At 39.2% G+C, this 15152-nt stretch overlaps 1 protein-coding gene across 6 annotated transcripts in view; it reads right to left on the reverse strand.

The window, feature by feature from the left end:
* Exoc6 (exocyst complex component 6) overlaps window positions 1-15152 on the reverse strand; it is a 128515-nt gene that overhangs the window by 72888 nt on the left and 40475 nt on the right. For 4 of the 6 annotated variants that reach the window (XM_027407452.2, XM_027407457.2, XM_035441863.1 and 1 more), the window contains 7 exons: window positions 12161-12207; window positions 11908-12028; window positions 10321-10392; window positions 6227-6324; window positions 3756-3861; window positions 2111-2220; window positions 485-596 (listed from right to left, as the gene is read on the reverse strand). In XM_027407452.2, coding sequence (XP_027263253.1) covers window positions 485-596; window positions 2111-2220; window positions 3756-3861; window positions 6227-6324; window positions 10321-10392; window positions 11908-12028; window positions 12161-12207 — 666 coding nt within the window. The remainder of the gene's footprint in view (window positions 1-484; window positions 597-2110; window positions 2221-3755; window positions 3862-6226; window positions 6325-10320; window positions 10393-11907; window positions 12029-12160; window positions 12208-15152) is intronic. The other 2 variants (XM_027407453.2, XM_027407455.2) reach the window with 1 other exon arrangement.

A 15152-nucleotide genomic window follows, 5' to 3' on the forward strand; every position in this document is an offset into this window, starting at 1 on the left:
ATGAGTGTTTGTACAGCATGGGCATGCAGTGCCGGAGGCCTGAAGAGGGCAGAGGATCCCCTGGATCTGGAGCTACAGATGCTGTGAGCTGCCATATGGGTGCTGGAATTGAACGGGGGTCCTCTGGAAGAGCAGGCAGTGTTTGTAACCTTTGAGCCCTCTCTCTAACTAGCTCCTCCCTCACGTTTAAAGTGGATTGATGCTTTTACATTTTTAGTCTATTGACATTAATAAATTTTAAATGTAAAGCTACAGGTAACATTTCACAACAATTTATATTCTTTGTTATGTGTGTGGGTGTTCTGCCTGCATGTGTGCCTGGGGCGCACAGAGGTCAGAAGAAGGTATCAGATCCCCTGAAACTGAAGTTGCAGAAGGTTATGACTGCCATGTGTGTTGGAGCAGTATGTGCTCTTCCTCTGAGCCATCTCTCCAGCCCCAATTTTTTCAAATGGTAAAACATCTGGTTCTTATTTTTTCTTACCTCTGTCAAACCTATATGAGGTTTCCTAATAAGGTTCAGTAAACAGCTACTCAGAATTCTGGTCAGGAGCAGATTTGTTGATTTCCTAAGCATATCATCTATTTCTGTTGAGCTGAAAACAAATGCTAACGTTGAGAAAACGTTCCAAGAGCACAATTAGTTAACATTCTCAATTATGTAACATAACTTACTAAAGTTATTTTTTCTAAGTCCTATTTTCTATATCATATATAAATCATATATCTTTATATATATATATATATATATATATGTTTCTCCTATATAAACAGCAATAAATTATTGATCTACAAACTTCAATTTAATTTTAAAAGGGATCACTTCCCCTAAAGCAGAATGCTCATTTATGACATAATTTAAATTTACCAAATCAATCAAGATAAAAATCATAAGATACTTTGAGCAATGCATTATTATAATCCCACTGTAAAGCAGTCACTTTGTAAGGTACTTTATACACAGTAAGTTAAAAGCTACTTTTAAAATACGAATTGAGAGACCAGGGATGTAGCTCAGTGGTCAAACGCTTGCCTGGCATATGTGAGGCCATACAATGCCAGAGCAATAGAGTGTGATGTGTTCTGCAGCGCCTCTGATCCCTACCTGCTAATCCCAGGTAGCACTCGTAACCCACAGCTGTGACAACCAAAAAGTCTCTAGGCATTGCCAATTGTAGAGAGATAATGTTTTCAGCAGGGAAAACCAAAATTACCCCACGGGAATTCCTGCCTTAAACATGAGTAAAATTTTATCAGCCTTTATATAAAGCTAATTCCAAGATGTTAAATTCCTATACTTTCTCCAAATTTAACAGAATGTTAATCAAGTATGAATTTCTGTATTTCAAGAATCAACATTTAGATTAGACATAAGTATCTATAAGAACATTCAAATCATACACATTACCAATTTACAAAATATTAAAGCAATCAATGTTTCAGATTGAGCTCTGCAATTGTAAGAATAACTTGTAGCACTGGGGTAGAATGCAGTGAGTGCTAAATACTTAAGGATAAAAGGCCATTACTTAGGAAATTTTCTTTTAAACGTGTTTTAAAATAGACAAAGGGGCTGGAGAGATAGCTTAGCAGTTAAGATCAGTTAAGGACTCCAGTTCAATTCCCAGCACCCACATTTTGGCTCATAACCAGAGGTAACTCTAGGGGATCTGATGCCCTCCTCTGGGCTTCTTGGGCACCAGACATGCACATGATACACAGACATACATGCAGGCAAAACATCCACACCCACAGAATAAAATACTACTAATTTAATAATAATAATAATAAATAATAATAATAATAATAATAATAATAATAATAATAATAAATAGGCAAAGGATATGAGGCAAAATAATTATTACTGTTAAATCTAGATGCTGAGGGCAAAGAACTTTCCCACTGAATCATCTGTGCCATATGTGTCTCAACACTAAATAACAAAAAGTTAAGTAAGATAGTTTGAGCAATCTAACCTTAATACAACTCAAATACGGAAGGAAGCCTTTCCAATCAGATGACAGGCTACTGAAGAGTTAGGGTTTGGAAATAAAATGCTAACACTTTCTAAAAGCATATGACAAAGCAGGTTTAATGTCAGTGAGCTTACCTTCGGTGTAGTGACTCTGAAAATTTAAGGCTGGCATAAATAAACTCTTTAACTTGAATATAAATAAGAGGCACTGACTGGGACATGGGAAACTTCTTTGGGAAAGACTGCTGTAAAAGAGAAATTTAACACTGTTTTTGAGATTTGTTTTTCTTTAAAAAACAACTTCCAGTCTCTTATAAAGGTAAAAAATTAATATGATTTCACAATTGGATGTAAATAATTGCATAAAATTCTATGGTAATATTTCTACATTATTCTTATTTTTTTTTAAACTTTCATCTATTTAGTTAGTTAGTTAGCTAGCTGTTTTGAGATGGAATCTCACTAAGTAGTATGGCTGGCCTTGAACATGTGGTTCTCTTGATTTTGCTTCTCAAGGGCTAGGATTACAGGCATGTGCTGCCATGTCTAGCCTATTTTTAATTTTAAACAAATCCAGAATTTTATCATTTATTTGTTTGTTTATTTATTTACTTTTTATTTTGAAGGCACAGCCATTGCCTTCTTCCAGAAGAAATCTACATAGCAGCAGCATATCTTGTACTTAATCAAAATAAACTTTTATAGACTGTGTGTGTGTGTGTGTGTGTGTGTGTGTGTGTGTGTTTTCATGCACATGCACTTGTGTGTGGAGGCCAGAGGTCGATGTCAAGCATCTCCCTCTATTGCTTTCCACTTTCTTTTCTGAAACACCTTTAACTTCTTCTGCATTTCCCTTCCAGTGCTGGGTTACAAATACCATAGGTAAGGTCCAGCTTTGGCTTTTATGTGGGTGACGGGAATCTAAACACAGTTATTCATACTTGTGCAGCAAGTACTTTTCCCATGAGCCTTCTCCCCTATCTAATATACTTCTTTTTTAAAGCCATAAAATAAGATCTTTCACAGTGACAAATATGTCAAAGACAATCTCTTCCTAGAGCATGCTTGTTCAGGATAGTTTTAATGTTCACCTGACACATTTTAGAGTCATTTTAGAAGAGTGAAGCTCTGTAGAGACAATGCCTCCCCATCAAAACGGCCTGTGGTTATAGTGCATTCCTTCACTGATGACTGATGTGGGAGGGCCCAGATCACTGAAGATGGTGCCACTCCTGGGCTGGGGATTCTGGATTCTATAAGGAAGCAGGCTGAACAGCCATGAGGAGCAAGCCAGTAAGCAGCACCCCTCCATGACCACAGCATCAGCTCCTGCCAGGTTCCTGTCCTGCTTGAGTTCCTGCCCTGACTGACTGTGAAGTGGATGTGTAAGTGAATTACGGTCATGGTGTTTTACCACTGCAACAGGAACCCTAATTAAGGCAGTACTCTTAATTACTACAATCTACCCAGCATCCAATACACCTGCTCTGGAATGCACACAAGTATCTCTTGCCCTGGGAATCCAACTCACATTTGGACAACTGTGTCTAGTGTCCCCAGATCCCCAAAAAAGTTCCTACTTAACTTATTCAAAATAGTAGTAGTAGTAGTAATACTAAAAAAGAAATCTTTGAAGGTTAAAATATAATTAATTTTTCAAATGACAACAACAAACTGCCTCCAAAGAAGTCATCCTCAACTTGTAACGTTAATTTTATATAGTAATAAATATGATGATTTGGTTTTTTCTTAATCCTTAAGTTGAAAAACTAGCTTATACCTTTTCAAGGTCTGGATCTTGAAAGGGAAATTTACTGATGACAACTTTATATTCTTCTTCACTGCCAATAGGGATCGGGCTGTAATTATCTTCTTCAAAAATGTCCCTGTTAAACAAGAAAAGTTGAAATCTTATTATCCTGTCATTAGACCATTGTAGAATTAGACTACAGTATCTTTACAAAAACAGCTCTTACAGTTCTATTTGTTTTGTCAATTAAAAGTCACAACAGGAAAATACTAATCATCCAGAATCCTAAAATCCAGTATCAAATAGGTCTTATCTCTCACAGTTCCTTTCCAGTGTCCTGGTCCTAATTTTACATCCTGAAGAACTTCACTTTTAACTCTGCTGTATGATAATATTTTCTTTATGATCTTACAAACCTTTCCTGAAGATCAAAGTGCAAAGTCAGCCACACAAGTCAGCCATAGAGGCCAGACAGTGTTGGCACACACCTTTAATCCCAGCACTCAGGAAACAGAAGCAGATGGATCTCTGTTAGTTCAAGGTCACCCTGGGTGACACTAGAATGACCCAGGCTAAAAGAGAAACAGAGCTCACACATAGGTGATCCCAGCACTTGGAGTGATGTGCCTTTAATCCCAGCTCTAAGGAGCTGGAGACAGGAGAGAAATGGCTGGGTGGAGAGAGAAATATAAAACAGGATGAGACGGGTGCTCAGTGCAGTCTGAGCAGCAGTCACTCTGAGGAGCAGTCACTCTGAAGAGGCAGTCTGAGGAGGAAGTCTGAGGACAGGATCTCCCCTTTGGTCTGAGCATTGATAGAGGTAAGAACTCTAGTGGCTGGCCACTCTGCTTCTCTAATCTTTCAGCTTTCACCCCTCCAATAACTGACTCTGAGTGTTTATTATTAAAACAATTAGAATTTGTGCTACATTGCTGTCTAGGCTGTCTCTCAGGATGCAGCATTCCGAAGAAGCTTCAGTTCTGAAGATCAAGACAAGTGGGGCTGGAGAGATGGCTCAGCGGTTAAGAGCACCGACTGCTCTTCCAGAGGTCCTGAGTTCAATTCCCGCCAACTACATGGTGGCTCACAACCACCTTGAATGAGATCTGGTGCCTTCTGCTGGCATGCAGGCAGAAGACTATATACATGATAAATAAATAAAAAAAAAAAGACAAGTGTTTATTACTGAGTCTCTAAGCACCAGTCACAAGGGCCACTTCCTAGTTCCTGTGTGCTCACCTATGAAGACTCTTGCAGTTAGACAGGGCTATGTCAGACATGACTAACTGGTTTTAGCCACTGTGGAAGTGATGAAGATTGCTCTTAACCATCTGTGTTACAACCTTACTTTCCCTGGAGACAATGAGTTCAAAAGGTGAAATCACAACTGAAGTAGCTCAGGTCTCTGACTTCTGACTTCTGTGTGGGAAATAAACAACTTTCATCGACTGAGGACTATTATAACCCACATGGCTTGTCCTAAGGTAGCTGCTTCCCAATCAACTAATTTTTGTTTATTTGTTTTTGTTTTTTTGTTTTTGTTTTTTTGTTTTTGTTTTTGTTTTTTTGAGGCAGGGTTTCACTGGCTGTCCTGGAACTTACTATGTAGACTAGGATGACCGTGACCTCACAGAAATCCATTTGCCTCTGCCTCCCTAGTACTGGGATTAAAGAAGTGCACCAGCTGTATGCCTAGCATCAATTTACCTTTAATCAGTAATTCAGTCTGATTGATGCTTAGTAATAGTTACTATGTATTAACCCTGACCTGCAATAAAAACCCCTGTTTTTATTGTCTTAAGACTTCTAGCAGGGTCATTGTTCCCCAAAACTAGGAGCTGTGAAATATTTGTTCTCTCTGGGAAGGTGAAGTGTTTGTTCAAATAGAGACAGAATAGACATCTACAGTAATTGTGGAGGAAAACAAATAACATTTCAGACATAATACATAATTCCCAAATACATTTGCTTCTAACAATATTAAAACAACCAATAAAACAACTTAGATATCCATCAAGAAATAAGTAGAGGAAAGGTGGCAGACACATAAAGTGTCGTATGACCTAGACTTAAAAGGGAATGCAATTCTGGCCCGTGTACAGCATAAACAAATCACAATGGCATGCTAAGTGAACCAATTCCAATACAAAAGAGCAAATACTCTACAATTCCACTTATATGAGATGCTAGAGTAGTCAAATTTAGAGACAAGACAGAAAGGACGGTGGTCGTCAGGGCTGGAGGATGGGAGGACCTGAGATATTGTTCAATGGGGGGAGGTTCTGTTTGGGAATATGCAAGGGTCTGGAGAGGGAGTGGTGACAACAGTGTGAATGTACTTAACACCATGGTACTGTAAACTTACACACGGATCAGTTATAATTGTGTGCATCCTACAACAGAAATTGAATTCAAGCATTCTTATTACTATATGCAAAACCAATTGGTTAAGTGTTTGACAAACGTATTCATTATACTAAGGCGCCATTGTTTGGACCCACCTGAAAATACCAGCCCATTTCTTAAGCAATGTTTCATTGTATTGATCTCTTATTTCAAATAAAAGGTCAAAAAGTCGGTTGACTTGAAAACCATAACCCTAAGGCACAGAGAAAAAAAAAGGTAAGTCGAATGTGTTTAAAACGTTCATTGACCTCATCAGACTGCCTTCAGTAAGGTCTCTTTTGTCACCACAGTCTGAACTTCTTTTCTCAGACTCAAATGCTACAGTTTCCCACATCTCCAAGGAGCTCAGCCATTCTCTCATATCCACCACACCACACATCTGTCTCTACCACTACACACATCAACCATCTTCCCAGCACACGACATTTGCTCAGAGAAGTGTCAGTGAATAAAACAAACACTTCTGACTTGACGAGAGGTAAACAGAACTAGAAATGTGCTGGTATTACCTTCTTTGGTGTTATTTTATCAGCTTTTCTTTTAAAGAAAGGAATGAGGATGGTGACAATGTCAATGACTGCGAGCACCACCTCAGTATGAAGCTGGGAGGGTATGGAAGGAATGTCAAAGGAGCTGAAATTCGGAAGTCGGGGATATGATGCTCTAAATGCATCATATTCGTGCATGAAATCATCAAAGAATAAACTCAAAAATGTATTAAAACATTTTTCTTTTAAAAAAATGGAAGGTTTATTTGTTTTTTATGCATATGTGTTTTGCACACTTGTATGTCTGTAAATTGCATGCATGTATGTCTGTATACTGTGTGCAGGGCCCGGAGGACGGCATCAGATGCCTGGAACTGGAGTTACAAATGTGGGTGCTGAGAACCTAACCCAGGTCTTCTCTAAGAGCAACGAGTGCGCCTAACCCCTGAACTATCTCTCCAGCCCCACACTGTTTTTTTTTAAGTAAAAGTTCTTTAAGGTAGTGAAAGTGTCAATTTAAAAAACTAAAAGTTCAGGCATTGGTGGCACATGCCTTTAATCCCAGCACTTGGGAGGCAAAGGCAGGCATATCTCTGTGAATTCCAGGCCAGCCTGGTCTCTAGAGTGAGTGCCAGGATAGGCTCCAAAGCTACACAGAGAAACCCTATCTCGAAAAAACCAAAAAGAAAAAACCTAAAAATTATGAAACATTCTTTTGTTTCTATGAAAAGATACCCTGACTCTTCAATTAGAAGACAAACTCAAAAGATATCACTCATTAATGTAGTATAAATGTGTCTAATAATGAACCTATCAGTTTCCAGGAAAAATGAAAATAATGAAGAATTTCTGAATAATTAAAGATCACTAATGTTTAACCTCCAAACTATTTCAAAGCAGTTAAGCTCAGAAAGAACTAGGCAGGTGGAACTTATCTACAGCCTCAGAGCTCAAGAGGTGCAGGCAGGAAACCAGGAATTCAGGGTTAGCCTGGGCTACAAACAAGATCCGTCTCAAAGAAGGAAGGTAGGTAGGCGAGTGTGCTTTCAAAGGTTACAGAAACAGCGCTGTTGCTTTTCCAATGTCTCCGCTACTTAAACCTCCTTTAGCTTTCATTTGATTCCTTCAGAACCTATCAAATACTCTGGGTTCATTTATTTCAATACACTGGTCCCAAACTGTTTGTAATGGTCTTACAAAGAGATAAGGAGTTTGTACTACAATATATACCCACACTCCTACTTAAAATGGAATAAATCCTGCATATTACAGCAGGATGCCAACAGAGCTAAACTTGGTGCTTGGTGATCCCATCACTTTATTTTGTTATGAAGGTAACAAGCAATTGACAGTTCAATGACAACGTAAAGAACAGTGATCCCTAAAGCACTCTGGATGCTTCAAATCATTAAGGAAAGCAAAGCTCCCCTGAGTTACTCACAGTAGACCCCCTAAAATTAAGAAACCCCCAAATAAAACTTAACAATGCAAGGAGATCACTATGATAGATAAATGTATCATAAAATTTATGGGAAAAAATAACCACATTCCACATTACTCTGTTGATAACAAATAGGCCATTCAAATTAATAAGTATATAAGGTAATAAAAGAATTTATGAAGAAGCTTGTGGAGTATTCTCCTTAGTTTTATGGAAAAAGAAAGCAACTATAAGACTTGTAATGATAAAGCAAATAGTTCACGCACCATTTCCCAGAGCACACAAAGCATATTTGTATGTGTATGTCACGTGTGTATAGGTACCCAGGAACCAGAGGCATCAGATTCCCTAGAGCTATGTTTACAGGCAATTGTAGCTGCCTGGCAAGGATGCTGAGACCCAAATCATGTCCTCTAGAAGAGCAGTATGGACTCTTAACGGATGGTGGATCTCGCAAGCCCCCAGAGCATTTTTTTTTTAATTACAGATTTAAAAAGTGCTCTAAGAGAAAGAAAAGGGTTCAAAGGTCTGAGAATTCAGTACAGTAACATGACTGGGGAATACTGCATAGTCACATGTACTGGGAATGCTGCATAGTAACATTTACTGGGAATAATGCATGTAATAGTGCACTGTGACATGAGTGGAGGATACTGTATAGTCACATGCACTAGGGAAGACTGAGTAGTAACATGTACTAGGGTATACTGCATAGTCGCATAGACTGGGAATGCTGCATAGTTACATATACTGGGGAATTGTTGGGGAATATTACTTTAACTAGGCAAAGATGTGCTGCATTTGCTTAACATGGAAACATGTATTGCTTTGCCTGCCTAAGGTACCTGATTGGTCTAATAAAAAGCTGAACAGCCAATAACTAGGCAGTAGAGGGATAGGCTGGGCTGGTGGGCAGAGAGAATAAGTAGGAGAAGGAATCTAGACTTGAGAGAGAAGAGAAGACCAAATGCAACTTTTGGGGGGGCACCAACCAGCTCCCAAATCATGACACCGAAACTTATTATTAGTTATGAATGCTCAGCCTTATCTTATGCTTGTCCCACTAGCTCTTGTAATTTAAATTAACCTGTTTTTCTTCATCTACATTTTGCCTTGGGACTTTTTAATCTTTCTTTCTTTTTGTATGTCCTACTCCATGTCTGTCTGTCTGGTGGCTGCCTGGCTGGCTGGTCCTCTGGGTCTCCCTCTCTTTCTCCCTTGTTCTCTCTTCTGCCCCCAACTCTCACTCAGATTCCTCCTCCTTATTCTCTCTGCCTGCCAGCCCCACCTAACCCTCTACTGCCTAGTTATTGGCTGTTTAGCTTTTTATTAGACCAATCGGGTACCTTAGGCAGGCAAAGCAACACCTCTTTCCCTTGTTAAACAAATGGCGCATAAACAAACGTAACACATCTTCGCTTAGTTAAAGTAATGTTCCACAACAGGGAACACTGCCTAGTCACATGACTGGGGATGCTGCATAGTTACATATACTGGGAAACACTGCATAATAACGTGTACTGGGGAATACAGTATAGTCGCATGTACTTGGAAATACTGCATAGCCATGTCCCTTTGGAAGCCTAAAGTATACATACATTTGTTCTGAGAAAGGCACTGACAGAGAAACTTTTATTTCATTTAACATTTCTGGAATATTTTTAAACTACAGATACCTTTAAAATTTTTTAAACTATATTTACTTGTGTGTGAGGGGTGCATAGATGGAGATGAGAGGACAACTTGAGGGATTTACTTCTCTCCTCCCATTATGTGGGTCCCAGGAACGGAACTCAGGTGATTAGAGCTGGTACAGTTGTCTTTACTGCTTGTTGAGTCATCTCACCAAGTCTAGGTTCATGCTGCTGTTGTTGGTAATTACCCTGCCCTGAGACTCTGAGATCTCCCTTTGTAGCCTAATCTGGATCAAACTCAAGATCCTCCTGATACAGCCTCCTGAAGCAGAGGTTACAGACATGCGCCATCATGTCTGGCTTCCTTTTTGTAAGTCACAAAAAGACTATATTCTTACTGAAATGGCTCATGTATTAAAAGGTGTTCATATCTTCTGAGCTCTGCCCAAGCTTCAAAGCTACCAAGGAGGTGTTGCATATAGTTTTGGGTAGAAAAATAGCAATCTATAAGTAAACATTTATCACTACTGATTCACTACCACTAATCTACAATATAATAAAACACAGTCTTTTATGTCCCTACACACTTGAAATTATCACCAATTGCATTTTAGGTTACCACCCACCTGCAAAGTGTCTGCAAAAATGACAATGAGATTCTTCAACTCCAGAACAAGGTCGGGGTCAGTGCAGTAAGACTGTGGGATGCACAAGGACACACGGAAAAATAGAAACAAGACATTAAAACTAAGAAATAAGAACCTGACACTTTGTCCTTCAATGTGGGAGACTGAGAACAAAACTAAAATTCAGGTTCATTAGATCCAAGGAGCTGGCCTCTCCTCAGTTACATGTGTAAGAAGAAGCCATAACATAAGATGTAAAAGTTCATGTGAAAGAAAGGATACTGTGTTTTTGTGAATCTTTAGACTTTTGAGAAACTAGTTACAAACTCTAACAGTGGTCTCCATATAACCATACATTTCTACTTTCATTCTTTATGTATTCTCCATGTTACAAAAGATATAAATACATATACATATGCATATCCCTTTCCAATATATGAATGGCAATTTAAGTATTTCTTAGTAATTAACTGAAAGAAAATTAATATTTTTATAAGGACAGAGTAATCCACTACCTCTTAATAACACTTAAGATTTTGAATGTGAGCCAGGCAGGCATAGCGCACGCCTTTAATCCCAGCACTAAGGAGGCAGAGGCTGGTGGATGAGTGAGTTCTAAGACAGCCAGCGCTACACAAAGAAACTGTCTTGAAAAACAACAAAAAGCCCAACAACAGAAAGATATTTGATGTCATGGAATTAATAGGAATATGGCATAATTAGAGCCGATTTCAATATAAACCATGGTAAAATGCATCAATTTTAGACAGGGGCAGAGCACCTTCTAGTACTCATGTGGCCCAAGTTTTTGTTCCTAGCACCCCCAAAATACTTTATTCACTAAAATATTTTTAAAGTTTTATTGCCAATGTATCACAAATCTATACTACTAATAAACACAAACAAAATTTATTTATAATCTAAATATGATAAAATTCCCCTTTTACCTCTTTTAAATTTTAATTGCCAATTATAGTATCTGATTACAAACTTTTAAATACAAGGCTACTTTATTGAAGACAAACTACTACCACATCTTAAGTTAAAGTTTAGACTGACCAATTATGAACTTAATAATGTTTATAGCTCTAACATGTTAGCTATTTCCATGAAAGGTATTAAGAAAATAGTTGGTCATTTAATTTTAACCTATTAAAAAAAACTCTCATTACATGAAGGTTTATTATTTCAAGTGAGTTCAAACTGTAAAAACTGTAGATTTTCAAATCTACACACATTCGGAAACAAGCTCTACTGAGTTTTATGGTAGCGTTGACTTTGGAAACAAAACATCTGGAATAATTAAAACCCCTTTCTTCACAGTGTTGCTCGGTGGTCTAATGAAGAGGTCAGCTGAGACTAATGGGGCTAGCCTAATTCTTCATTTTCTGTAAGGCTCAAATAAAAGTGTCTTCAGAAGCCCCAGGCAGCTACAGAACTGCAGCCTGAAAGAACCAGGCAGAAGCCTTGATGGTATTACTTACAAATCTGAGCATTTACCCAAAAGGGGAGGGTAAGAAAGATGCAGTTTTCTACATTATACAAATCAAATTAATTGTAATTATTAACATGAATGGTCTGACTTACTGAGTGAGCTCGAAGGACAGCAATTATCTTTGAGAGGGCCATGTTCCACAGTTCATCAGTGTACGCCCGGGTTACTAATCCTTGGGTCACATGTAAAATGTGATCTTCCACCACAAAGAACCTAAAATGGCAATTACCAACATAGCATGTGTTTAGGGAAAAAGGGAGAAAGTGCAAGTAGAAAATAATTATTTCTGACATTCAACAAACTTTAATAAAATTAGTAATAGTTTCTTCCATATTAGATACATACCCTACAATTTGAGTGAAATATCTTCTATAGCCATCAACTGTTTCATGCTTAAAATGAAAAATAAAAATCAATTTAAACCAATAAATACAGTAACATAAAAGTTTCAAGTCACTATAACTTGATTAATAAATATTTATTGAGAGCCTACTAAGTTCTGCTTACTAATTAGGTACCAAGGATATACTCGAAAATAACAAAAAGCCTTTTCTCTCATGGATTACACATTCAGAAACTTTTATTATTGTGTGTGGGAGTGTATGACATATATCTGTGTGGACACACATGCCACAGAACATGACGGGCGGTCAGAAGACAATGGCATGGAGTCAGCTGTCCCCTCCCACCTTCACTTGGGCTCCAGGAATCAAAGAAAAAGTCAGGTCATGAACAAGAGGGAGCTCTTGGTCCCCAGACTGATAGCTGGGAAACCAGCATGGGACTGATCCAGCCCCCATGAACTTGGGTGTCAGTGAGGAGGCCTCGGAAATCTATGGAACCTCTTGTAGTAAGTCAGTACTTATCCCTGGCATAGGAATGGACTTTGGGAGCCCATCCCACATAGAGAGATACTCCCTCATCCTAGACACACAGGGGAGGGCCTAGGCCCTATCCTAAAGGATATGACAGACTCTGAAGACCCCCTACGGAAGGCCTCACCCTCCCTGGGGAGCAGAAAGGGTATGGGATAAGTAAGGTGTTAGTTGGGGGAGAGGTAGGGATTAAGGGGAGGGAGAGGGAACTGGGATTGACATGTAAAACAATCTTATTTCTAATTCAAATTTTAAAAATGGAGAAAAAAAAAGTCAGGTCAACAGGCAAGCAGCTCTACCCACTGAACATCCTCCCCACTGAGCCACCCTACCCACTGAGCCATCCTCCCCATCAAGCCATCCTGCCCACTGAGTCATCTTGCAGGCCTTCATGGAATGTACATTCAAAAGGAGAGAGCTATTAAATAAGTTAGACGATAAATAGGATTTCAGAGCCTACATCTGACTAGTGGTAATTTCACTTTCACTTGAGCTAATACCTGGCAGTCCTACCTGGGCTCAGTCCCTAGACTTTGCCCACTGTGATCTGTTCTCACACAGCTGTCCGGTGACAGACAAGAGTTCAAGTAGCTACCAGAACATTATATCCTCTGCTAAACCCTTTTTGTTTGTTTTTTTTTTGAGACAGGGTTTCTCTGTAAAAGCCGTGGCTGTCCTGGAACTCACTCTGTAGATCATGCTGGCCTTGAACTCACAGAGATCTGTTGGCTTCTGCCTCCCAAATGCTGGGATTAAAAGTGTGTGCCATCACCATCAGTCCCAAAACCTTTTAAGTGCCATCCATAATACTTTCACACCATTTATAATCAAAGTCAACTACCTTAAAAATGGGCTGGGGTGGGACTAAAGCCTTGCTAGGCAAGTGTGGGGATCAGAACTAACATAAATGCTGGGTGAAGGTGACAACCTACCAGGAATCCTAGCCTCAGCAGGAAGAGGCAAGCGATCCCCAGAGTAAGCTGGCTGGCAAGACTAGATAATTCAGTGAGCTCTGGGTTTGATTAGAGACCCTCCCTCATAGAATAAAGTGAAAGAGAGACTTAAGATAATTTCCCCACATTTACCTCCAACCTCCACAAACACTAGCACATACATGCATGCATGCATGCATGCGCACACACACACACACACACACACACACACACACACACACACACACACACACATACACACACACACACGCCATACACACATGAAACCACATACAAACACATGAGAATGTGAAAAATATATGGGCTGGGATAGTAACTGAGCTGGTAAAGTGGCTGTTTTGGAAGCATGAGAACCTGGGTTCAATTCCCAAAAGCCAGGTGTTGGGGCTGGAGGGATGGCGCAGCAGTTAACAAGTGTTTACTGGTCTTGCAGGATATCCAAGTTCAGTCTCCAGTATACACATCAGATAGCTCACAACCAGCTACAACTCCAGCTCCAGAAGATCTGATGCCCTCTTCTGGCCTCTATGGGCACCTGCACCCACATTCACATACCCCCCATATATACCTCTGTGTGTGTGTGTGTGTGTAACTAAAACTTAAATTCTAAAAACAAGTAAAATAAAGACAGGTATTGTAAAACATGCTTGTGGTTCCAGTGATAGGGAGGCAGAGACAGGTAGATCCATGGGGCTCACTTGCCAGTTAGCCAACTTAGTCAATTTGACAAGTTCCAGGCCAATGGAACACTGTATCTTTAAAAAAAAATCCAATATAAAGGGACCATTTCTGAACTCACAGATACATAAACAACAAAAATAAATTCAGCAGTCCCTATTTATGTATGTCTAACAATAAAGAAAATGAGACCACTGATTTGAGGAGTGGGGGGAGACATGAGAGGGGTTGAGTGGAAGAAAGAAAAGTGATACAATTATATTTTAATTTAAAAAATTATCTTTCTAAAATACAATGTGGACAGTACTTAAGGAAGAGTCAAGGTTGTTCTCTGACTGCCACATAGATCCTTTCAGGATAAAAGCTACACCCAATGCCTCATTAAACCTACCTGGGTTCCTGCCTTCATTTAGGATATAGTCAGATATTTTGAGGTATTTTTTCATGTGTAGTGTGTATGAGCTTTTACAACCACATTTAGTCATGTAAATGTCACAACAGCCAAAGTTTTTGGCTGAATTATATTTTCCTGCCAGATCCCCAGTACACTTAAGAAAAATCTAATTTAAAAAGAAAGTCTAACCGGGGCAGTGGTGGCGCATGCCTTTAATCCCAGCACTTGGGAGGCAGAGGCAGGCAGATCTCTGTGAGTTCGAGGCCAGCCTGGTCTACTGAGAGAGTTCCAGGACAGGCTCCAAAGCTACAGAGAAACCCTGTCTCAAAAAAAAAAAAAAAAAAAAAAAAAAAAAAAAGGAAGAAAGAAAGAGAAAGAAAGAAAGTCTATCCAGAAGCTGGAAAAATGGCTTAGTGGTTAGGAGCCCTAGCACTCTT

This window comes from Cricetulus griseus, chromosome 3 (genome assembly GCF_003668045.3).
Source record: "Cricetulus griseus strain 17A/GY chromosome 3, alternate assembly CriGri-PICRH-1.0, whole genome shotgun sequence".
NCBI classification, from domain to species: domain Eukaryota; kingdom Metazoa; phylum Chordata; class Mammalia; order Rodentia; family Cricetidae; genus Cricetulus; species Cricetulus griseus.